The 26,904-nt window shown below is 37.1% G+C and overlaps 1 protein-coding gene across 1 annotated transcript; it reads left to right on the top strand.

Annotated features, from left to right (window-relative positions):
• Positions 1-19,134: 19,134 nt before the first annotated feature.
• LOC112771119 (pentatricopeptide repeat-containing protein At2g17140) lies at positions 19,135-24,428 on the top strand. Its single transcript, XM_025815750.3, has 3 exons — positions 19,135-19,542; positions 20,479-23,372; positions 23,913-24,428. The coding sequence occupies exons 2-3, from the start codon at positions 20,863-20,865 to the stop codon at positions 24,037-24,039; spliced, it is 2,637 nt and encodes an 878-aa protein (XP_025671535.1). The 5' UTR covers positions 19,135-19,542; positions 20,479-20,862; the 3' UTR covers positions 24,040-24,428.
• Positions 24,429-26,904: the final 2,476 nt, after the last annotated feature.

The following is a 26,904-nucleotide window of genomic DNA, read 5'->3' on the forward strand; positions in this document are numbered from 1 at the left end:
TACATTAAATATTATTATTATTTGCATACTAATTAATATATATATATATATATATATATATTAGTACTAAATATATGCTAAATATATAGGACTTTCATTGGCATTTGCATAGTATAATACAGTCATAAAAAAGCTCATATTTTTTTTGGTGACTAAAAAAAAAAAAACTCATATAGGCTAAATATATAGGCCTTTTTTATTTAAATAAAATAAATTATTTATTTACTCAAATAAATTTTAGTATATAATTTTACCAGTTCTGAACATTTATTTATGCTTTTATTTATGCTTTTATATATATATATATATATATATATATATATATATATATATATATATATATATATATATATATATATATATATATATATATATATGTTGGTGCTAATAGCCAAAACAATATTAATTTTTTGTATTGTTACTGTTGTTGTAGTAAAAATAGAGCAATATTTTTCTCCCACGATTTTTCAATCACCGAAAATGGGCATAAAAGAGAAGAGATAAAAAATTATTGGTTCGGGATTTTTTTATTTATAAAATAAAAAAATTATTATTTTTTTAAACATGATTTTTTTAAAATTTTTTTTTTTTTTCAATCACTCCCACGTTTTTTTTTTCATTTTCGCCGACAATGATTAAGAAAATGTATGAGAAAAAAATTTGTTCTATTTTCGCTGACGATAAAATTTGGTGCTGTTTTCGCGGACAACATCAGTGTAAATATTGTAATTTTTGTTTTTGCTTTTTTTTTCTGTGAAAAAACAATTAAATATACAAATTGATAAATTTTTATATTCGGATTTAAATTGACAAATAAAAATTTTATTTTATTTAAATAAAAAAATCTAAATATATATAATCAATATTTATTTAATTATCACAATCAAATATATGGACATCAAATATTTTGAAATTAAATATTTTTTTTTGTTTTCAAATATATATTTTAAAACGGATACGTGCTTTATTAATTGGTGAAAATTTTGAAGAAAAATATTATTGTTAGGGCCACAATTATAGAAATCAACTATGTATCATTGGTATAGCAAAAAATTAAAAAAATCTAAGTACCATTTACTTAGAGGGTTTGGTGAACCAACATTGGCAATGTCAAACATTATTCAAATTAAATGTTTCCTCTGCTTACATGATCAAACATTATTTGAATTTTGAACTGATTCAGTCAATCTTACAATTAAACGGATAACATTCGATTATCAAAATAATAATGGATTATATATGATAAATCCATTTTGAGACTTAATCTCATCAACCATATGATGAGGCTTAATCTCCCCACTTGAGTCAAACCCATTTTCGGCAAGGTCTTCAACCACTTGTTACGTTATTATGAGTGGGAATATTTATTATCAAAATATAATAAATAATAATGGGTCGTCCTAAACTTTTAGTTCAACATCCAATATATATGTGAGTATTTGAAAACTTTTTAAATGTTTCTGAAATAATGTTGTAGAGTGATTTTAATTATTAATTTTAATTAATATATATTGTATTTTTTTATAATTAAAATCAACAGTTAAAATTATTAAAGTATCAATATTTAAAAAATATCTAAAATTCTTCTGTGAGTATATATAGACAACTCAACACCGATTAATTCGAATAATAAACAATACAATATTATTTAAACAAAATCTCAAATTTAAAATATAAATTTAATTTTCATGTGTTGTTTTTATAAAAGAATTTACTTAAAATATAATTAATTATATATTATATTAAAAAATACTAAAAATATAATTAATTATTTAAATATATAATTTTAATTAAATAATTATATAAAATTTTGTATACTAGAGATACATTAAAATAAAATTCTTTAAAATATTGTGAATACAATTATATATTATCATTTAAAGATTCATTTACTATAGTCAAAAGTGTGATCTGAGTAACCATGTAACAAGGCAATTAGCATCAAAAGGTAAAGTGATACATTGTAAGTAAATGGCAAATTAAAAGTGTTAATTTCTCAGTGGTGCATGCTGCCATACATACACAGTCATCATTTTCTAAACTCTTAACACTTAAAAGTAATGACGGCAATGGATAGTTCAATTAGTATTAAACTATTAACATATTGAGGCATTATGAGCAGAGTCCATTTTCTTGCACAATGGTGTGAGTCAATTTGTCTTATCACAATCAAATCCCCACGTTTAGCACACATCCTCCAATAATGAGTGTCTACTATTGCCTATGATCACAAAACAATTTAAAAGCTCTATCCTTGGTGGAATGTCGTCTCTCCAGATATTGTTAAATGTGTGTTTTATCTTTAGAGTATTTAAAATTTTATCCTAAGTACTTATATTTAAAATTACAGATAATAATAACAAGTGTAACTCCTCAAATGTATACGTTCTTAATTAGTCAAAGAATTTTTTTTTCCCAGCTCAAATCCCAGTTTCGTATTAAACCATCTCAAAAATCACAATTGATAATAAAATCATCCTTTCAAAGTGGTTTACTCGAATTGTTTGTGGAACTGGGCCAGAGTCGGTGGTGGTGTGATTGGAGGTATTTATAAGGGATTTGAATGCCAAATTAGCATGTATTTCTATAGAGTAGTGTAGATAGAATTAGATAAAAAAAAATTACCAGAAATATAGAGATATTTATACAACGACTGCCATTAGAGAGAGAAAGACTCTGCACCTAGTTGTGCAACAGTTATTCCCTTTAACGCCGGGGTAGTTTCATCCCACATGCATGCATAGAATATGTGAGAGTGAGGAGTTCACGGAGTTAAGTCCCATTTTGACTTTTGAAATTAATAAATTGTATTGATTTAGTCTTTAACTTTTTAATTGTTATAATTTGGTCTTTTAAATTAAAAAAAATATACTATTTTAGTCTTTCTTATATTTTTCTGTTGTCAGAATTCATCGTTATTAGTGACGTGGCTTAAGCATTTTCATATTGGATATATTAAAAGCTTTAGTACTAAAAAATATATTAAACAGTGTCATTTGAGGGTTTCAACAATTAGTATTGTTCAAAAAAAAGGGATATAACGTTTTAGTATTATTCAAACCCTAAAACAAAGTTATTTAGTTTCTTTTTTAGCGCCAAAATGCATACGACGTTTTTTTAAGATGTTCAGCATGGCAAAGCTTGAACTACGACACTAACAACGTTGAGTTCTGGCGACGGAAAATATACAAAGAACTATATTGGTGCACTTTTTTAAATTTAAATCTTGAGAATCAAATTGTAGCAATTAAAAAGTCAAAAATTAAATCAGTATAACTCGCTAGTCTCAGAAGTTAAAATAGTACTTAACTCGAAATTCATGACTTTCTCTTCAAATCGGATTGGATTTCGAATTTAGAGAACCTTATTGGTGGCTTGACCTGGATAATTCATCCCACCTTATTGTATATTTGTGTTTTATGTCCTGTTTTCTTGATTTCTTCTACTCATTAACCAAACAAGACCTGAGAACAGAGGAGCTTCCCTCATATGCATCTCATTCACGGTAAAAAATTACTTTGTTCATTTTATTTGATTTTATAAAATTTGAATGTGTATTAATTCAAAGATTTTATAAAAGTGTAGCAAATTAAATGAGCTAGCTAGATCTATAAAACAAAACGGGATCAGAAGAACACAGTGTAAGACTTAGTTTGGTAAAGTTTTTACTTTTTAAAAGTAGTTTATAAAAGCTAACTTTTAAAAGATGGCTTTTTAAAAGTTGTAGCATTTATGTTTGGTAAATCAAATTAAAAATTACTTTTAATAATCACAAGTAACAACAATTGCATTTGGTAAAATAGCTTTTAAAATTTAAAAATACTATAATAGACATAAATGCAAGCATTAAATTTGAAAATTAGTTAACATATGAGGTTATATTAGACTTTTAAATTTTGAAAAGCACAAGTCAACTTTGAAAAGCTCTATCTTAGGTGTTTTTAAAAGTACCTTACTCTTTTAAAAGCTGCAAGCACAAGCGCGCACGTGATCTTTTCTATTTACCAAACACAAAATGAGGAGTTTGAGCTTTTAAAAAGCATAAGCACATATTCGAAAAGCTTTACCAAACCAAGCCTAAGACTTATCTTTGGAATATGGACATCTTAAATATGATCGTAATTAATAATTAGATTTAGCTATTTTATGATCTAAAAGTACATTTAAAAATATATTAATAGAAATTTTTTAAATTTTTTTATATATTTGATACATTAAAAATATAAAAAATATTTTAAATAAATTTAAATAAAATATTTTTTTATATAATATTTTTAAAGTATATAATTAGAATACATATTAACGTAACGAAACTTAATCATTTATCTCATTAATAATAGAGTAAATGACATTTTCGTCCATGACCTTTTTTTTCGCGGACATTTTCGTCCTCAAGGAATGGAAAATACATTCAAGTCCCTGACCCCTGAAAAACGTGGACATTTATGTCCTTCCGTTAAATTCAGCCGTTTGCACTGAACGGAAAAGGATGAGCTGGCAGAGGTGGCGCTGAGGTGGCCGTAACGGAGGCCAGGTGGCATGGAGCATTTCGTAACAGGACATATAAGTCCCTGGAGAGAAAAACGACACCGTTTTGTAACCTCCCCCAATCCTGTTTCGGATTTCTTTGCCTTTTCTTCTTCCTTCCTCCTTTTTCCCTTCCATTCTTCTTCCATGGCCCTTGCCTCCATCACCGCCGCACAGCGGCGCCTCCGTCAGCCACCATCAACGCCGGCGACCTCCTCCTTCCTCTCTTTTCGCGTCTTCTTCCCTTTCTCACTCCCTTACTCCCATTAGTCTCTCTCTCTTCTCACCCTCCTTCCACCCACCGTTCGTCCGCGACAACCTTCTCGGCGACCCACTGCCGCCGCGCCGCCGCCTCACTACCGGCGCACCACCGTCTCTACTAGGGCCCAACCATCATTTTCTCTCTCTCTCTCTCATTACCACCCCTGTGCTTCCCAGGTCTTCTTTCTCTCTGTTTAATTCACCCTGTTATTGCAATTAGTTAATTAATATTGTTTAGTTAGTTTTGTTTAGCTAATTTCAATTTGATTAGATTAGTTAGTTACATTTGTTAGAGAATCTGGTGTGGATAGTGGATTAGGTCTTGCTTGCTTAATGCTGCTGTCTGTGCAATCACTGTTTGTAGTTCATTATATTTAGTTTGTTCAATTGTTCTTAAGTTGTTAGGATTGGGGTTGGTTAATGGAAATTACTGAGATTGATGTTTTACACTGCTGCTGTGTAAATTCTCATTGCCAGTAGATTAGGCAATGCTATAGCATTCTATTAAAATAGAACATAGTTGAATGCAATCCTTAAAGAGAAAAATTTTAAACAAGTCCTTTCCTTCAAGAATAAAATAGTTTCATCTACTTCCAAATCCCTCTCCTTATACAATGCTTCTCTATTGAAAGAACCCCTCAACATAATATGCTTCTTGCTTAAATTGAATGAAATTACCTTGACAGTGTTAACATAAAGCTTGGGTCCCATGAGACTGAACTGAAGTGATGGAGACATGTTTTTCTTATGCTTGTGGCCATATCCAAGAGGCAGATCTCCATACATTGGTGCCCATTGCCGTGGCAACTGAAATTCCAGAAAATGATGGAGATCTTCTATGGCAGGTTTATCTATTTGATACATAAAACTCTCAGAAAAACATGTACTAGAGATATTATATTATATTATATTACTCATTCTATATTTGTGCCAAAAGTAATTCAGAAATGTTTGCTCACATCTAAGATACAAATTAACGGCATGACTCAAGAATCCATTGCCTAGAACAGAGTTGAGTAAGGAAGTAATAGGAACAAAAGACATTGATATGACATTGGGGGATTGTAGTATGGTTTGAAGCCACTGGTTATAAGGCTGACGAATATCAATGCCTCCCCTGCGGACCGAAACATCATTCTTGGAGTGGCTTTTTACAACTGGTCTTCCAGCAGGAGGAAAATGGTTCTGCCTCCACAGCTTGGCATGATCATCCTGAAAGTAAACATGGTTGAATTATGTTAGAGGTTTCTTTCTTTTTTCTACAATGAAACGGAAGGTGTATATGGTGGTTGATATTTGCCTTCAGTTTTCCTGATATTTGAGCAGGATTAGCATTGGAAGATGGATTTGAATCCTCTGAAAACCTCTCATCAGCTAGTTGTTTTAGTAGTTTCTGCAGTTCAGCGGGTGGAAGATCTGAAATCTTTGACTGCTTGATGTGGACCACATCTTTACCTCCCATCTTGACGTCAACAATCACATGGGTGCCATACTTGTCAATGAACCTGATGAACAACATAAGCATATGCTGTGTTAAATTGATTGAACAAGCTTCATGTTTGTGTTTCTGTTTCTAAAAAATACTTACGAGGCAAGAGCTGCAGGGTTCCAGGAAGAAGGAACATCTTTCTTGACTTGATCCGAAAGGGTTAAGTTAGTTCTATCCGAAATAGGATTGGGGGAGGTTACAAAACGGCGTCGTTTTTCTCTCCAGGGACTTATATGTCCTGTTACGAAATGCTCCATGCCACCTGACTTCCGTTACGGCCACCTCAGCGCCACCTCTACCAGCTCATCCTTTTCCGTTCAGTGCAAACGACTGAATTTAACGGAAGGACATAAATATCCACGTTTTTCAGAAGTCAGGGGTTTAAATATATTTTCTATTCTTTGAGGACGAAAATGTATGCGAAAAAAAATGTCAGGACGAAAATGTCCTTTATTCTTAATAATATTTTATCGTTTCTCTAGTTTCTCGATACGTCTTGATGGAAATCTAAAAGGGTCTTTGAGAAGACCTTGAGTGGGGTGAGATTTTTTTAAAATAATAAATAACTTCGAAAATCAATTGTAAATTACCAAATTATTATTTCTAACTTTTAAGTTTCTACTCTTTAATTAAACGTAGTAAAAATAATTTTTGCAAATCAAACTACTAAACGTAAATTGTTTAATTCATATAAATTAGTTAGGACAAAATTTATTATATAAACCAATCAAGGTTAGCTCTAGTCTACTACTTTAATATTTTATCCCTAATGTTTCGAGTTCAAGTTTAGAAAAACATTAGAGTTAATAGTTTATTATTTTCGGTTATTATTTTTAGTTATTAATCTAAATTTTTTAGTTTAATAATTTAATAATATATTTTTACAACTAAAATTACATGATAATTAAGGGTATTCAAAAAATTAGTTTATGTATCTTAAAGATGTAAACATTTTTCAAATAAAATAATTTTAAAATGAAATTAAGCTTTCGTTTTCTTTTTTTAATAAAATAAAATGATATGCTATTGATTTACCACGTTGGGATCAATAAAATGATATGCGTTGATTTATTGCCAAAATTCAATGATATTATGCTATTAAAAACACTTAATTAAAGATTAATCGAATTAAAAATACTTTTTTTGGACCAAATATGAATTGGTGCAGTAAAATACAAGTTAAAAAATGTTTGAATTTTTAGGTTATAATGACAGACTCATTTAAAAGCAGAGAAGAAAAAATAGGCTAATTTTTTTACTATAAAAATAAGAATCATCAATGGAATGTAAAATCAAAACAATATCTCAATTGAAAAACAAAAGAAATTTATCAACTATGTGCAATGAAGAATTTTTTATTTTGTTTTGAGAAAAACTACGAAAACGATGGAAAAAAGAACTCACCTTTATTGAGGATGCATTAATGAAGATCAGGTAAAACTGTCAAGACGATGACGACGCTGTTGTGGCGTTGTAGACGACAATGGGAAGCTGTTGAGGACGACGGTGAAATGGGAGAAGAGAAGAGACGTGTGTTTTCAAATTTCAAAGAGAGTAAATTAAAAATTTTGCTTTCTATAACTCAAAAGATAAATTTGTATTTTTACTATTGTTTGCACTTCTCTACTACTTTTCTTCGTAACTTTAAAGATAAAAAGTTTACATGAATTTCACATATATTTTTTTATTTTTTACTTAATTTTGTTTCTAATCCAAATAAGTAAAAAAAGTTTTTTCTTGCTGATTATGTTCTGGACTTTTTGTTAATTTGTTGTTGTGGCTATGTTGTGGAATAAATCTGTTTTAGTATTATAAACACAACACTTTTGTGTTTATGAATTTAAAAATTATAAATTTATTAAAATATTTATAAAATTGAATTTATTCTTTTAAATATTTAATGTTTAACAAATTTTTTTAAAAATAAAAAAATAAATATGAAGAGCTTAATCTCCCATTAAATAGGACAAGTTGGAGATTTAATATCGTCTCACCAAATGGAGTAAAACTGACTGCCATCTCTGTAAACGACAGGCTTTGTCCTAAACTAACTCTTTACTTGTCTTTGGTCTTAGACTATTTTTAGTAGGGAACTCATCACAATTTCTATTTATGGTCCACCTGTCATAAAAAGTAACTCCACATCAGTTTTTGCATCATAAATAGTAAATAGGAACTCAAAGCATCTTTCTCTTCTCCAATAGGAGAAACTAACTTTAGTCCCTATTGTGGTCCTACTTAATTAATTAATTAAAATACTTAAAATTAATGTAATTATTTTTTTCATAATATTATTTAAATTTATAAATTTAAAAATAACTCACTATTAAAAGATATTAATTATTAAAAAAATTCATATATAACAATTGTTACGGTGGGTAACCGGAGATTAATGGGTTGGATGGCGCTGGTTGGCCCAAACGTATGAAGGAGGTGGCTTTCGAGTGGGTCTGTTCTCGGTGTTCCTCCGTCCGACTTGCACGTGTGAAAATGATGGGGGGTGGTACCTGCAAAGACACTCCGATGCCTAAGTTAGCAAGAGTGTGAGCAGGTTAGAGAGTATTGGAACTTGGAGATACCTGAATGGTGTCAGTGTATTTATAGTGGTGAACCAATAACCACCGCTGAAGTAGTGCCACCTTTTTAGGTGGATAACCGTTCCCATATCTTAGGGAGGTTAAGATATGGCTCTATGAAGTGGTTAGAGAGTTTCTAGGGGCAGTTACTCATTCGAATGAGTGTTATCTGCCAGCTAACCCTCGTATCCGACTTCTTTGGAGCAGGTCGTGTTTAGTACCGACTTCTTGGGATGAAGGCTGGTACTGGGTGAGGGCCAACCCTTTGGGTTGGGCCTATTTGCTTGGGTCCTGGACCTTTATTATTGGGCCAGGGTATGAATAGTGCCCCTACTCGAGCCCAAATTTCTTTTAGGATTTGGGTTCGAGTATTCAACTCGGGGTCGTAGCCGATTTGCGAGAGGGCCGATGTGATGGTTTAAGAACCGACGTGATTTTTTCTTGACCTTTCGGTTCTGACAGTTACGTCTAATCAAGCGTCGTGTCCGTTAGGGGTGTGCGTAGGGATTTAATGGCCTTGGTAACGGTGCATCTTCATTAATGATTGCCCCAATTTTACCATTATGCCCCTAACGTTCTTATAAATACTTTCCCTCTCTTTCGTTGTTTCGTTTCTGCGATTTTTCAAATTTCCCTTGCATTCGTTCGTGCTGCATTCTTGCGTTTCGAAGGCTTTTACTTCCTCCAGTCTTGATTTCAGACTTAAAGGTTAGCTTTTTCCCCTTCTGTAACATGCTTTCTATTTGCGTGCTTTTATTTTGTAGGTAGATTGGTTTGTAGGCTTTAGTTCCGTACCCCGTCCCTTTAGAGACCGTGTGTTGATTTTCCTTTTCTTTTTGTAGGTTTCTTGTCACCCTTTTTAAGAAAAGAAAATGGCTTCCGTAGATGTTCTCTCTCAGTGGGTCGATGTCACGGTCCTAGGGGAGGAGCCTTCAGTCGATACCGAGTTTATCACCCACCTTCGTACTCACCACAGAATTTGTACTTCTGAAGAGGATGAGCCGAAGTATGAGTTGGTGGTCCCGGGTCCAGAAGACCGGGTTTGCTTCGGGAGGGCCGACGAGGCGGCCCCTCATTTCTTTTTTATGTATGAGAGTATGGTCACCCGTTTGGGCGTTTTTCTTCCGTTTTCAGAGTTTGAAATGTCTGTGTTACGTCACTGCCGGGTTGCTCCCACCCAGCTTCACCCCAACTCTTGGGGTTTTTTGAAAATTTACCAATTTATCAGCCAGGCCTTAGAGTTCCCGATTTCTCTGAGGATTTTCTTCTATCTCTTCCATATGACCAAGCCCTTCAGTGGGCTAAATAATAAGCAACAGTGGGTGTCCTTCCGAGCCATACAAGGTCGGAGGCTTTTTACCCTTTTTGACGAATCCTTTCACGATTTTAAAAGCTATTTTTTCAAAGTTCAAGCAGTAGAGGGTCACCACCCCTTTTTCTTAGATGAGAGTTCTTCTCCTCGCTTTCCTCTATACTGGTTAGAGGCCTCCCCCTGTGAGAAATATGGTCTGGATGACCTGGACGAAGTGGAGGCGGCCATCGTAGGGTTCCTCCGAGAAGTGTGGGGGAGGGCCCCATACTTGGATACTAAAAAATTTCTCCAGGGGTCGCCGACTTTTGTCCAGTCACAACTAGGTAGCTTTTTGCGTTTCTTATTAATTTCCGACTTGCAATTTCTTTTACCGACTTGTCTGACTTTTAGCTACCAATTTGTTTTTTGCAGAGATGGCAAAGAAAAACGCTCAAGAGTCTTACCAGAGGGTTCAGGAAGCCAAGGCAAGGTCTCGTGCCAGATCTGGTGGTGCTAGGGCGGTTGTCTCTCCTCCTCCTCCTCCTCGGAACGTCGGGACTCCCTCCCAACCTATTGTAATTTCTTCCTCTGCTTCCTCTCTGCCACCCCCTTCTGTCCGACCTACTCCTGAACCAGAGCCGAAGAAGCGCAAGACCTTAGAGTCTGGCGCTTCTGGTGAGGCGGACGCTCTTGCGTTCGTCCGAAAGAACATTTATCCCCATGCTCGTATGAGTATGGATGATGTTTCTGTTCGGCACTACCTCACCATTGTGGTTGAGGAGAGTCTCAAGACGGCGGGGGTTTGTGGCAAACTCTTAGATATATTTGAGAAGACTCCTCTCAGCTCTTTAGGGACGACCTCGAGGGTCGATGAGCTGGAAGGCAGGCTTCGCATATATCAGGAGCATGAGAGGGAGTTGGAGGGGGAAGTTGCCAAGCTGAAGGAGGAGAGCGCCAGCCTCCGGGAGAAGGAGAAGAAGTTGCAAGCCCAATGCAACATGGAGGTGGATTTGAGGAAAGCAGCGCAAGCCAGCTACAATAGTTTATTTGCTGATCTTGTGTCTGTAAAGAATGACTTGCTGAATGCCCGGAAGGCCTATGCCGAGTTGGAGGATTCTATTGCGGATGGTGCTGACGAGGCTTGGAGGGTTTTTAAGGAGCAGGTCGGAGTCATTGCTCCTGACTTGGACCTTTCTCCTTTGGACCCTGATAAGGTTGTTATTGATGGTGCCATCGTGGATCCTCCTGTCCCCGTGGTGGAGTCTGAGTCTGATTTGAAGACTCGGGGGCAGAGGATCATAGAGTCCCCTCCTCGCTCTAAGGACGCTCCGAGTTCTTCTGCCGCTCCTCCGACTTTCTCTCCAACTCCTGGTCCTGGTGGTGGTGATCCTTCTACTCCTCTTAAGAAGTGATTTTGGCTATTGGGGCTCGGCCTGTGGGCCCCTCTTTTTAAACTCTTTTTATATTTATTTGTTGATGTTTGCAACAATTTTCTGGCCTTTTAGGGCCGTAAACAAAACAAATTCTCGATACCCTTTTTAATAAGGGTTTAATTTAGTGTTTAAATAAATGCCCTTTTTTTGGGAAAGGGTTTTGAGTTACCTTATGCGCGCATGCTTTTCTGTTCGTGGTTCTTTTGACTCTTTGATCTTTTCTGGAAAAAACCTTTTCTTTGGGGCTTGCCTGCTTTTCTGAATCTCTTTGATCCTCAAGGCAGCCTTACAACTTTTTCTTAGTTTTTTCCTATCTCTTTTTGTTATTCCTAGTACTCAATTTTGTTTTATTGAGTTTTTCGTGACTTAGGCTACTTTTGCGATTCATTTTAATTTTACTCGGTTTTGCATTCCGACTTATGAGTCGGACTGCTCCCGAGTTTATCATGATCGACTTCTATAGCCTCTTTACGCCGACTTGTACCTCGTCATTTTATCCTGACGACCATCTAGGTCGGTTCATGGGATTTTCACGTTTTGTCGAGCTTAAATCGGCGCGTTTCGTAGAAAGAGAATAAAAAGGGAATTTAAAAGAGATATTTAAAATGAAAGAGATCTTTATTAATTGAGGAGGTACCTTATTGCTACTAAGGGCTTTTGATAATTTATTTTCCCTTAGCCCCTACTATGATGCCTCGTTAAAAACCCTTTTCAGAAAAACCCTTTGATTTTGGGAAAAAATTATGAAATTGGGAAAAGAGTACATCAGGGAGTAGGGTTCGCTTTTAGCTGTAGTACCTTTTCATATTACAAGCATGCCATGATCTTGGTAACTCGTTGCCGTCGAAGTCGGTTACCCTATAATAGCCTTTTCCTAAGACCTCGTTGATCTTGTATGGTCCTTTCCAATTAGCAGCGAGCTTTCCTTCCCCTGATTTGTTGACTCCAATATCGTTTCTGATTAGAACCAAGTCATCTGGGGTGAAACTCCTTCGAATGAATTTTTTGTTGTATCTCGCGGTCATCCTTTGCTTCAACGCTGCTTCTCTTATCTAGGCTTCTTCTCGGATTTCGGGGAGCAAGTCGAGCTCCTCTTTGTGCCCCTGTATATTCCCGATCTCGTCGTGGAAAATCACTCTTGGGCTTTGCTCATTGACCTCTATTGGGATCATGGCTTCTACGCCATAAACTAGTCGGAAGGGTGTTTCTCCAGTGGCGGATTGGGGGGTTGTTCTGTAAGCCCATAGTACTTGTTGGAGCTCTTCAGCCCAAGCTCCTTTCGCATCTTGTAATCTTTTCTTCAGCCCTGCCAGTATGACTTTGTTGGCTACTTCGGCTTGCCCATTGGCTTGTGGGTGTTCCACTGAGGTGAACTGGTGTTTGATGTTCATACTGGCTACTAGGCTTCTAAAGGTGGAGTCGGTGAACTGGGTTCCGTTATCTGTGGTAATGGAATAAGGTATCCCATACCTTGTGATTATATTTTTGTAGAGGAACCTCCGACTTCTTTGTGCAGTGATGGTGGCCAGTGGTTCTGCTTCTATCCACTTTGTGAAATAATCTATTCCCACTATTAGGTATTTGACTTGTCCTGGCGCCTGGGGAAAAGGACCTAACAAATCCATTCCCCATTTTGCAAAGGGCCATGGGGAGGTGATACTGATGAGCTCCTCTGGGGGGGCCACGTGAAAATTTGCATGCATTTGACACGGTTGGTATTTTTTCACAAAGTCTGTGGCATCTTTCTGCAAGGTTGGCCAGTAGAATCCAGCTCGGATCACCTTTCTGGCTAATGACCTTGCTCCGAGATGGTTCCCGCAGATTCCACTATGTACCTCCTCTAATATCTCGGTGGCTCTTGAGGTCGGTACACACTTTAACAATGGTGTTGATATCCCCCTTCTATAGAGAATATTTTTCACCAAGGTATAGTGTTGAGCTTCCCTTCGGATTTTCTTGGCCTCCTTTTCCTCCTTGGGGAGGATGTCGAATTTCAGGTATTCGACCAAGGGGTTCATCCATCCGAGGTTTAATCCGACCACTTCAAAGACTTCTTGTTTGTCTTCCATTTTTACCACTGAAGGTTCCTGGAGAGTTTCTTGGATCAGGCTTCTGTTATTTCCTCCTGGCTTGGTACTTGCTAACTTGGATAGGGCGTCTGCTCTGCTATTTAGGTCCCGAGTTATGTGCGTGACCTCGGTTTCTGCAAAACGCCCAAGGTGCTCCAGAGTTTTTTCCAAGTATCTCTTCATATTCGGGTCTTTTGCCTGATATTCTCCACTTATTTGGGAGGTCACCACTTGAGAGTCACTGTATATCATTACCTTCGTAGCACTGACTTCTTCTGCCAGCTTCAATCCTGCAATCAAGGCTTCATATTCTGCCTGATTATTTGAAGCTGGGAATTCAAACTTGAGGGAGACCTCTATCTGGGTTCCCCTTTCATCTACCAATATTATGCCTGCGCCGCTTCCTGTTTTATTGGAGGATCCATCTACATAGAGTTTCCATGTAGTTGGTTTATCCTCTTGATCCCCTGCATATTCTGCAATGAAGTCGGCGAGGCACTGGGCTTTAATCGCCGTCCGAGTTTCGTACTTCAAGTCGAACTCGAAGAGCTCTATTGCCCATTGAACCATTCTTCCTGCAACATCCGTCTTTTGGAGGATTTGCTTCATGGGTTGGTTCGTGCGGACTCTTATTGTGTGAGCTTGAAAGTAAGGCCGTAGCCTTCGAGAGGCTATCACTAAGGAGTAGGCAAACTTCTCTAATTTGTGATACCTTAGCTCAGGGCCCTGTAGAACTTTACTGATGAAATAGATTGGGTGTTGACCGTCCTCGTCTTCTCTTATCAAGGCTGCTGAGACAGCCTTGTCTGCCACGGATAGGTATAGGACGAGGTCTTTTCCGGCTACAGGTCGGGTCAAAATAGGAGGTTGGCTCAAAAACTTTTTGAACTCCTGGAACGCCTCCTCGCATTCGAGAGTCCATTCAAATTGGTGTCCCTTTCTCAATAGGGAGAACAGTGGAAGGGATCTTAGTGCTGATCCTGCCAAAAAACTTGGAGAGAGCTGCTAGTCGGCCATTCAGCTGTTGGACCTCTCTCAAACAAGTCGGGCTTTTCATTTCTAGGATAGCTCTACACTTGTCGGGATTGGCTTCGATCCCTCTTTGTGTTAGCATGAATCCTAGAAATTTTTCTGCCTCCACCGCGAAGGCGCACTTTGCAGGATTTAGTCTCATCCCGTGCAACCTTATGGTGTCAAAGACTTGTGAAAGGTCAGACAAGAGGTCGACTTCTTTCTTGGTCTTTACCAGCATATCGTCGACGTACACTTCCATTAAGCTCCCTAAGTGAGGGGCAAACACCTTATTCATCAGCCTCTGATATGTGGCCCCTGCATTTTTCAATCCAAATGGCATGACCACGTAGCAAAAGTTAGCTCTGGGCGTGATGAATGATGTTTTTTCCTGGTCTGGTTCATACATCGGGATTTGGTTATACCCTGAGTAGGCGTCCATGAATGACAAGTATTGATACCCCGAGCTAGAGTCTACTAGGGTGTCAATGCTTGGTAGTGGATAAGGGTCCTTGGGACATGCCTTATTTAAGTCGGTATAGTCGACGCACATTCTCCATTTACCATTTTGTTTTTTGACTAGCACCACATTGGCTAGCCATGTTGGATATTCGACTTCTCTGATGAAACCGGCTTCTAGGAGCGCTTGTACTTGCTCCTCTACTATTAGAGCTCACTCTGGGCCGAGCTTGCGTCTTCGTTGTTGTACAGGTCGAGATCCCGAGTGGACCGAGAGCTTGTGGGACATGAGTTTTGGATCTATCCCAGGCATGTCGGAGGCCTTCCAGGCGAAGAAATCGGAATTATCTCTTAGGAGCTTAATCAATTCTTGTCTTAGGGTTTCCCCCAGGTTGGTTCCTATGTGAGTGCTTTTTCCTTCCTCTTCTCCGACCTGAATCTCCTCGGTTTTTCCTCCGGGTCGTGGTCGTAGCTCTTCTTTAATCCTTGCTCCACCGAGCTCTATTTTGTGAACTTCTTTGCCTTTTCCCCTCAGGTTTAGGCTTTCATTGTAGCATTTCCTTGCCAGTTTCTGATCTCCCCTCACCGTTGCTATCCCTGCTGAGGTCGGGAATTTCATGCAGAGGTGGGGTGTCGATACCACCGCTCCGAGTCGATTAAGGGTAGCTCTGCCGATTAAAGCATTATAGGCCGACCCCACGTCGATGACTATGAAGTCTATACTCAGAGTCTTTGATTTCTCCCCCTTTCCAAAGGTGGTGTGGAGGGGCAAAAATCCTAGTGGCTTTATTGGCGTGTCGCCTAATCCGTACAAGGTGTCGGGGTAGGCTCTTAACTCTTTCTCATCTAGACCTAGTTTGTCGAAAGCGGGCTTAAAGAGGATGTCCGCTGAGCTTCCTTGGTCTACTAGTGTTCTGTGTAGATGGGCATTTGCCAGGATCATGGTAATTACCACTGGGTCGTCGTGCCCAGGGATTATTCCTCGCCCATCTTCCTTTGTGAATGAAATGGTTGGAAGGTCGGAGGACCCCTCTCCGACTTGGTAAACTCTCTTGAGATGTCTTTTACGAGAAGATTTTGTGAGTCCCCCTCCCACAAACCCTCCTGAGATCATATGGATATGTCTCTCCGGAGTTTGTGGTGGTGGGTCTCTTCTATCCATATCATCTCGCTTTCTTTTTCCATGACTGTCCGACCTTTCTATGAGATATCTGTCAAGCCGACCTTCTCTGGCCAGTTTTTCTATCACATTTTTAAGGTCGTAACAGTCGTTTGTGGAGTGCTCATATGTCTTATGGTACTCATAGTAATCACCGCGGCTCCCCCTCTTTTATTTTTAATGGGCCTGGGAGGAGGCAGCCTTTCGGTATTGCAAATTTCTCTGTATACATCCACTACAGGAACTTTCAGTGGAGTATAAGAGTGATATTTTTTTGGCCTATCGAGGCCGAGTTCTTCCTTCTTCTTAGCTTCCCTCTCCCTCTCTTTCGTTGAGGGAGGGTGACCGGGTCGCAAACTCGGGTCTCTTAGCCTAGCATTTTCTTCCATATTGATGTACTTTTCAACTCTTTCCTGTACATCACTTAAAGAGGCGGGGTGTCTTTTTGATATGGACTGTGAGAAGGGACCTTCTCTAAGACCATTGACTAGCCCCATGATGACTGCTTCGGTGGGCAGGTCTTGAATCTCCAAACATGCTTTGTTGAACCTTTCCATATAGGCCCGTAAGGACTCCCCGACCTCCTGTTTTATTCCCAAGAGACTTGGTGCATGTTTTACTTTGTCTTTCTGGATGGAGAACCTCATCAAGAACTTTCTTGAGAGGTCTTCAAAACTGGTAATTGACCTCGGAGGGAGGCTGTCGAACCACTTCATCGCTGCTTTTGACAAGGTTGTCAGAAAAGCTTTGCATCGCGTAGCGTCAGAGGCGTCAGCCAGATACATCCGACTTTTAAAGTTGCTCAGATGATGCTTTGGATCAGTGGTTCTGTCATAGAGGTCCATATCGGGGCTTCTAAAGTTTCTCGGAACTTTTGCCCTCATTATGTCCTCGCTAAAAGGATCGTTCTCCCCTAAGGGCGAATCTTCTCTACCGTCGTGGGAGTTCTGACCTTTGAGGGAGGATTCTAACTTTAAGAGTTTTCTTTCTAACTCTTTTCGTCGCTCCATCTCCTCTTTTAGGTTCTTTTCGGTTTCCTTTTGTCGTTCCCGTTCCTGTTCTAGCTGCTCGAGGCGACTGTGGACTAATCCCATGAGCTCAATTGCGTGGGATGGTCCTTCTTTTTCTGATTCGCGCCCCTCCGAGGAATTTATCTTCGGGTTTTTGATTCCGGAGGTGCCTTCCCTGTGTTGATCGTTGGCTTCCTGGTGAAGGGTCTGGTCTGCCTCATTGTTTCCAGTGTTCAGATTCTCTTGTTCAGAATCTGTCTCCACATGACCCTCTTCAGGGGATCTATCCGCCATCACTGGTTGATCTCTCGGGTCCCCGGCAACGGCGCCAATGTTACGGTGGGTAACCGGAGATTAATGGGTTGGATGGCGCTGGTTGGCCCAAACGTATGAAGGAGGTGGCTTTCGAGTGGGTCTGTTCTCGGTGTTCCTCCGTCCGACTTGCACGTGTGAAAATGATGGGGGGTGGTACCTGCAAAGACACTCCGATGCCTAAGTTAGCAAGAGTGTGAGCAGGTTAGAGAGTATTGGAACTTGGAGATACCTAAATGGTGTCAGTGTATTTATAGTGGTGAACCAATAACTACCGCTGAAGTAGTATCGTTCCCATATCTTAGGGAGGTTAAGATATGGCTCTATGAAGTGGTTAGAGAGTTTCTAGGGGCAGTTACTCATTCGAATGAGTGTTATCTGCCAGCTAACCCTCGTATCCGACTTCTTTGGAGCAGGTCGTGTTTAGTACCGACTTCTTGGGATGAAGGCTGGTACTGGGTGAGGGCCAACCCTTTGGGTTGGGCCTATTTGCTTGGGTCCTGAACCTTTATTATTGGGCCAGGGTATGAACAACAATAAATACACAATATATAATTCGGGATTACACTAATTTATAAAATTATTTAATAAAAAAATAAATAATTAATATAAAGTATTAATTAAATAAAAAATTAATTATTTAATCTAATTAATTATTATAATTATTAATAAACTAATTATGATTTAATTATTTAAATTATTAATTAAATAAAAATTTAAATATTTAATCTAATTAATTATTATAATTATTAATACATTAATTATAATTTAATTATTTATTTAATTATTATTTAAATTATTAATATAAATTATTAATTAAATAAAGATATAATTATTTATTTTTATAATAACTTGCCAAGTGATAAATTATTATTGGTGAAGATGAGTCCCCGTTCAGAGGGACTCTTCCTTCTCAAAAAGTATGCGAAAACTCATTTCTTCATCTCTCTAACAGTCAAGGTAGAGAAAATCGAGATTTTACGTGAAATCGAAAAGGTAAATTAAGTACGTAAAACGTAAAATCTTAACAAGATTTAAATCGTAAAATCGTCAGACCTAGTATAAATTTCGTAAAATCGATGAACTCATTTAAAATCGTAATATCGGAAGATTTTAAGAGTTAAATCGAGATTCTAGCTACTATGCTAACAGTAAATTTCTGTGTTTGTCAGAAATAGGGCTTCAACTTGTTGCCCATTGGGTTGCTCTTAGAGCTAACAAGAAAAAGAAGGGTAAAGCTTCAATATGTTTGTTTTGTTCTGCTTAAACTTGTATTTTGTAGGTTGTTTCTTTTAGTAGCAATGACCCTAAACTTCTATGAGAATTAGATGGATTATAATTTATAACTCTCTGTCAGTGTTGTTAGAACTGGACCGATCCGTCCGATCGGATCAGAAAATCAACGAACCAGTCACAAGGTCGGTCTAGTTGAGTAATCTGACCGTATAAGAAAAAGAATTGGTATGGCTTAGTTGGACCGTCCGCTTTTGACGGAGAACCGGCGGAATTGAAATCCGGACCGTTTTTTCAAAAAAAAAAAAAAAAAGAAAGAAACCCTACTCAAAAGACCCAAACCCAGGCAGTAACCCTTCTCGAAGCCCCCATCCCCCCTCTTTCTCTCAAATCTCACTCTCACTTAGTGCTCTTCCTCTCACACTCAAAAAAGCCATCCGCTGACCGCGTCGCCGGCTACTTTGCCTCGGCTCTCCGGCTCCTGTGCATCACCTTCACTGCGTCTTCGCCGCTGCCTCTCCGTCTGCATCGCCGTCGTGGTTGGTCTCCCTCTTCTCTGCTCGTTGTCTCGTGTGCGTCTCTCGTCGTCGTCAGTCTCCGCACGGTCGCCGTCTCTCGTCTTGTTGCTGCTGCCTCCGCTATCCAGTCTCTGCTTCGCCGTGCTTGGTCTCCCCTTCTCTGCCTGCGTTCTGCCTTCACATCGCATCATCAGGTAAGCATTTTAATTTTTTTAGTTATTCGGTTACTGGATTATAATCTGTTTAACGGATTAATTGATTAACTGATCAGTTGATTCTTGATTGTTGTTGATTATAATTCGTTGATTCTTGGCAGATTATTCAAGTTTTGTTGATACATTGGAATATATGTAGTGTAATATATGTAGGTTTAGCGGCTGTTTGTTGTTTTTTTTTTTTTTTGCTGATGATTGGTGTTTAGGGTTGATTTGTTGCTGTTTTTATATTAGTATGGTGAATTGAGATACTGTTTTTATATTGTTGGTGTTGTTTTTTATATTGTTCTGTGAATTTATATTGTTGGATAGTGGATAGGTTCTGTGAATTTGAGTTACTGCTTTGTTTATATTGTTTTGGATAGTGGATAGGTTCTTGAAATGTATATTGTTATGCTCATGTTTATTTTGTTGCATAATTTTTTATTTTTTTGGTTTTGTTTGCAAGGGTTTAAACTAGGAGTATTCGACACTTCTCAATTCTAAGCTTTTGTTTAAAAGTTCAAACTTTTGAATCTTTATTGCATTCTTTTATCCCTTTTATCTGCAACATACGACTTTGACAAATAATGATTTGGCGGAATTAGTTCATATTCTTTGCAGGAAGGGTTTACGATTATATACTTTTGAAAATTCTAGTCACAATTGTCTTTTATGGGAAGCGATAAAAACAAGTCTCAAATTAGTTATTTTTAGAAATTGAAACAATTGTTATTAAAATGTTAGTGACAATATGTATTTTAAATTTTAATTTTAAGTTTTTGATTATTTTATAATTTTTATTTACAACTGAGTTTATCGGTTCAACCAGTACTCTACTGGTTGAACCAATGACCTAGTAACCCAATAATTTGACCGGTTCGATTAATGTTTCGGTTCTAACAACTATGCTCTTTGTCCTCTTCTTTAAATTAGTGCCACTTGTCAAGTATACAACTGTCACATGTGTCAATCATGGAAAGGCAACACTCGTCAAGCAATAACCATGAAGTTCTCTCCCATCTCCCATCAACAAGAAAGATGTTAAAAGTCAGTTAAGTTAGTTGTTTACTAAGTTGATCAGTGGTGTGAGAACATACTATAATAAGTTAGAAAACACAATCGTGTCACTAAGAATTTCCGTGAGTATATCCTTGCAGCATCTCTGAGGAAATCTCAATTGAAGGACTCAGTCCCAACTAAGAACAGTAATCTTCACTCTCACAACACATTAATCCCCTAATTGTTTCTTCTTTTAAGCAAGTGTAGAAATCAATCAATGTAATTACGAAAAAAGAGTAATGCACAAACAACTAGAAGATGGATCAGACGATGTCGTCGAAGCTGACGAAAGTTGTTCTGAGCAACACCAACAACCCCAAGCTCGCATGGCATCTCTTGAAGCGCATCCTCTCATCCTCCACCTCTTCTTCCTTACCCACCCACGATCTCCTTCGTTCCACACGCGCCACCATGCGTGTCCTCATCTCCGCCAACATGCACCACCAGATTGATGACCTCTGTCAATTCATCCTAGCCACGCAGCCTCCCCACATAGCCCACCCTTCCCTCCTCTCCCTCGTCCGGGCTTTGGCCCATTCCTCATCCCACCTACACCATGCCTTCTCCCACTTCAAGTCCCTCAGGGCCCATTTTCCCTCTCCTCCTCCTCCACTCTCCCTCTACAACCTCCTCCTCCATGCCTCCCTCAACCAACACCGCTCTGATTTCGCCACGTGGCTATACACCGACATGATCACTGCGGGGGTAAGGCCGCAAACTTACACCTTCAACCTCATGATGCAGTCGCTGTGTGATTCTGGTGCTTTGGACCATGCACGGAACCTGTTCGATAAAATGTCTTACAAAGGGTGCTACCCAAATGAGTTCACTCTTGGCATTTTAGTTCGTGGGTTTTGTAGGGCCGGTCTCACGAGCCAAGCATTGGATATACTTGACAACTCATCAGGTCTTGTTGCCAATAGGGTTGTGTACAATACTCTCATTTCAAGCTTCTGTAAGGAGGATTTGACCGGTGAAGCTGAGAAGTTGGTTGAGAGAATGAGGGAACAGGGTATGTTACCAGATGTTGTCACCTTTAATTCTAGGATTTCGGCACTTTGTAGGGTCGGGAAGGTTTTAGAGGCGTCAAGGATTTTCAGGGATATGCAGTTGGATCAGGAGTTGGGACTTCCTAAACCTAATAGAGTTACTTATAACTTGATGCTAAAAGGGTTCTGCAAGATAGGGATGTTGGTGGAAGCAAAGGCTTTGGTCGACTCCATGAAAAAGGATGGCAATTTCACCACTTTGGAAAGTTATAATATATGGTTGTTGGGGTTGCTTAGGAATGGGAAACTGTTGGAGGCTCAGTTGGTTCTTGATGAAATGGTAACGGAAGGCATTGAGCCGAATTCTTACTCCTATAACATTATGATGGATGGGCTATGTAGGAAACATATGCTGTTGGATGCCAGAAGGTTAATGGATTTGATGATAAGCAATGGTGTTTATCCAGACACAGTTACTTATAGTACTCTCCTCCATGGATATTGTAGCAAAGGAAAGGTATTTGAAGCAAAGGGTATTCTTCATGAAATGATAAGGAATGGTTGTTATCCAAATACTTATACCTGTAACACATTGCTGCATAGCCTGTGGAAAGAGGGAAGAACACTAGAAGCAGAGGAAATGCTGCAAATGATGAACGAGAAATGCTATCAGTTAGATACTGTGACCTGCAATATCATAATCAATGGTCTCTGTAGAAATGGAAAATTGGAGGAAGCAATTCAAATGCTAGGTGAGATGTGGACTGATGGACCAACATCCCTCAGTAAGGGAAACTCATTTGCTGGCCTAGCTAATTCAATCAACAATGTGTCGAAGTGCACACCTGATGTAGTCACATATACAATCATAGTTAATGCACTTTGCAAGGTTGGTAGGGTAGAAGAAGCAAAAAAGAAATTTATTGAGATGATGGCAAAAAACTTGCGCCCTGATTCTGCAATATATGATACATTCATATCAAGTTTTTGTAAGCAAGGAAAGATATCATCAGCATTCCGTGTCTTGAAGGATATGGAGAGAAATGGATGCAGCAGGACTCTTCAAACTTATAATTCGTTGATCCTGGGTCTAGGAGGTAAAAGGCAAATATTTGAAATATATGGATTGATGGATGAAATGAGAGAAAAAGGGATATCTCCAGATATTTACACTTACAATAACATAATCACTGCGCTTTGTGAAGGAGGAAAAACAAATGATGCTACTTCTCTTTTGCATGAAATGTTGGATAAGGGCATATCTCCCAAAGTATCTACCTTCAAGATATTGATTAAAGCCTTTTGCAAGTCCAGTGATTTTAAACTAGCATTTGAGCTATTTGAGGTAGCTTTGAGTATATGTGGCCACAAAGAAGTATTGTACAGTTTAATATGCAATGAGTTTCTTGCTGGAGGACAACTCTCTGAAGCAAAGGATCTATTTGAAGCTTCATTGGATAGATTTTTCGCATTGAAGGATTTCATGTATAAAGATTTAATTGATAAACTTTGCCAAAGTGAAAGATTAGATGATGCTGATTACCTTCTCCAAAAATTAATTGACAAGGGATATGGATTTGACCATTCATCGTTCATGCCGGTAATTGATGGATTTAGTAAAAGTGGAAACAAACACCGAGCAGATGAATTAGCAAAGAGGATGATGGAGTTTGCTTCAGAAGATAGACCTGCTGACAGAACCTATCAAAATGGCAAGAGGATCTTTCCTAGAAAAGTTGAAAATAATGGTGGAAGTGATTGGCAGGATATAATCCACAGGTACGGGTATTTTTTGTGCATTTTTGGGTTCTTTTCCTTGGGAAAATGAAGTTATTTGTTAGTTTTGGCTGTCTTTGAAAATTATTTTTACTTTTTTTTTTCGTTCTTTAATCATTCCATAATTTGCATTCTTAATTTCTATATACAATGATTAGTCCTCCATAAATATGATCTGTATATGATTTCTTCTACAGCATTTGGACAATGATACCATTCATTGGTGTTTGGTTGAATGGAGTGCTACTATGTGATAGAATCTGTGTCTTCATTTCCATTATCTCATTTATTAGACGGTTTCCTGGTTGATAAACTTATACAAACAATACATATCATTTTTTTGTACTTGGTTAATTTTTGAAAAAGTTGCATTATCATGTGTATAAAATGATCTTGTATCAAAATTTGCTGTCATCACAAATATGTTAGTTCTATCAAACTATAAATAAACTTGGGTCCTGCTTTGAACATGGAAATGATTGTCAAATTGACTATAACATATATTCAATGCTCATTGATGATCTGTTATGTATTACTTAACAGGGATGGTGGCAGTGGTATTGCATTGAAAACTCTGAAACGTGTACAGAAAGGCTGGGGCCAAGGTAGTATCTCGAGTTTGCGGCCACCACAGGATGATTTTCTTGATTACTATGATGGTATTGGTTGATTCTTTGTTATTTCTTTGTATATTCACCTTACTTTCAATCCCTGAGCCCTTAGGAGTGGATGATAGGAGAATGAAAAGGTTTGAACTGATTTCGGCCTGGTGAAGCAGGTAGATGAGAGTGGAAGATCTTTTTCTTGGATTACATGGCTCCTGAAACCATATCCTTGATTATTTGATAGTTCATACACTTGGTTCTTACTAGAAACAGATTAGTCTCAGATGTAACACTTTGAATCTGTGCTATAATGGCCATATCCATGTCCCAGATTGTGAATAGCCACAGAAGCACTAGCTTACATAACTCGGATACTACCAACTCATAGAAACCTAACCTGTGAAAAGATGTTAACAGATTTACTGATAATTGGATTTACTAATTTACCCTCGGATGTTAATCTGTTCATTTGAACTTAGGAGTTTCTCTTACTGATGATGAATTTTATCCAATCCTTTCTCAAATAAAAGATAAATTACTCCTTATGGTATGTCTTGATAGCTATTGGATAAAATAAGTTATGTCATCATAATTAAAACTAACTCTTTATTAAAAGGGTTCTCTGGTATTTTTTTTAGCCAAATTTTTTTCTTTAATTTTTTCAAGTGTGAGAAAGAGGAGATAAAACGTTATTTTCTGGAAATGAAAATCCATATAATTTATAGCATCAATGGCTAGCCACAAAATCATAAAATGTAATTAAAAAAAATTTGAGACAAGAAGATAATTATGAAATGCAGAGATAGGAAGTATGAAACCGAAATTAGAATAAATTATATATAAACCCTGCAAATTAAACTCGCATGGTGAGAATGAGATATTCACATGATTGAAGCAAATAGTAATTCACATGGTGAATTAAAACAAATATTCCAAAAACAATAAGAATAACACACACAGCGTTTTCTATGAAGGGTAAACAATAAAATTTGAAGTGAAAACGAAATATATGCCGAGAAGGCAGAATGGGAGGACAAAGGTGGGATGAAAAAGAGAAGAGGAAGTAAAAGTACGAGAGGGGGAAAGGATGATTTGGTTTCTCTCCGGCATGTCCATCTTCATTATTAGGGTAACTCATTAATTAAGAGTTAGTATTAATTATCATGTCATAATTCATTTCATTCAAACCATTAGATACCAGGAATAACTTACATTTTATTTAAGAGAGGCTTAGGTAGAAATCATTTTAATGTATTGACCATTTCATTTGTCATAAAGTTATTTCTCTTTTACTTTAGTTTCCAATATTTTTTAAACTCAGAAATAGTTTGCCAATCCTATCAATTATAATTTGTTCTATCTTGAAGAATGAATCAGCGGCAACATCATAGTTCATTGCGCACTATTTTGTGTACTACTATGAAAGTAAACCAGCATTGTTTTATTTCTTGAACTTTAAAAGTAGTTATTTAGTTTCTAAAGTGATATTTTGTAAATTTTTTGAGTTTTTATTTTTTTAAGTTGGTGGTTAGTCAGTTACTATTGATTTGTCTATGTCAAAATGACATGATACGTCATGTGAAATTGAATAATTACGTGGCATACCGCACAGGATTGAACACAAATATCAGTCTACTATATCAGATTTCTAATGTAAGTGGTATAGAAAATCTTAGACTAATAAAAATGGATTAAGTAACTAAGGTGTATATATAATATGAATGACTGTTATACATATATAATTCCATTTCCTTTAGTTTTGGAGTCGAGTGGATCGATTTAGGGTTTATTTGGGTGCACTTCTAAATTTTTTTTTTTGAATTATTTTTTTAAAATTTTTTTAAAAAAATAAAAATAATTTTATGTTTGAATATCTTATGCAACAAATTTTTTTATTTATCAATTATATTTGAGTATAACAAAATAAAAATATTTATTTATTTATTATATAAAAATATTTTTTTACAAAAAAATATAAATTATAATTTTTTTAAAAAAAATATTTTTTATTTTTTTAGTATTTTTATTTTTATTATGTCATCAACATAAATAAATAAAAAATATTTTTTTAAAAAAAATTATAATTTATATTTTTTTGTAAAAAAATATTTTATATAATAAATAAATAAATATTTTTATTTTGTTATACTCAAATATAATTGTTATACAATGTCATCAACATAAACTTGAACAAGAAGTATGTCATCATTAGATGCTTTGATAAATAAAGTAGTGTCGGTGGTACCCCTTTGAAATTGATTTTCCAACAAGAAGGCACTAAGCCTTTCATACCAAGCTCTTGGAGCTTGTCTAAGACCATAAAGAGCCTTAGTTAATTTGAAAACATGATTTGGAAACTCTTTTTGTTCAAAACCGGGGGGTTGTGCCACATACACTTCTCTATCAATAAAGCCATTAAGGAAAGCACACTTAACATCCATTTGAAACATTTTGAAACCTTTATGGGCGGCATAGGCAAGAAGCAATCTAATTGCTTCCATTCTAGCTACCGGAGCAAAAGACTCATCAAAATCTATACCCTCTTCTTGATCGTAACCTTGGGCCACTAATCTAGCCTTGTTACGAACAACTTGTCCATCCTCACCAAGTTTATTTTTAAATACCCACTTAGTACCGGTAACTTTCTTACCATCCGGATGAGGTACTAGTGTCCAAACTTCATTCTTGTCAAATTGAGCAAGCTCTTCTTGCATTGCTTTAACCCATGATGGATCCTCAAGAGCTTGTTTGACATTGTTGGGCTCTATTTGTGACAAGAGAGCAAGATTGCTAGGTTCGGCTTGCCTTTTGGTGGATGATCTTGTTGTTACACCATGAGAGGGATCACCAATGATGAAATCATGAGGATAACCCCTCATAGATTTCCATTCTCTAGGCTTTCGGATAGGTGTAGTACTTTGATGATCTTC

This window comes from Arachis hypogaea, chromosome 18 (assembly GCF_003086295.3).
Source record: "Arachis hypogaea cultivar Tifrunner chromosome 18, arahy.Tifrunner.gnm2.J5K5, whole genome shotgun sequence".
Classification (NCBI taxonomy): Eukaryota; Viridiplantae; Streptophyta; class Magnoliopsida; order Fabales; family Fabaceae; genus Arachis; species Arachis hypogaea.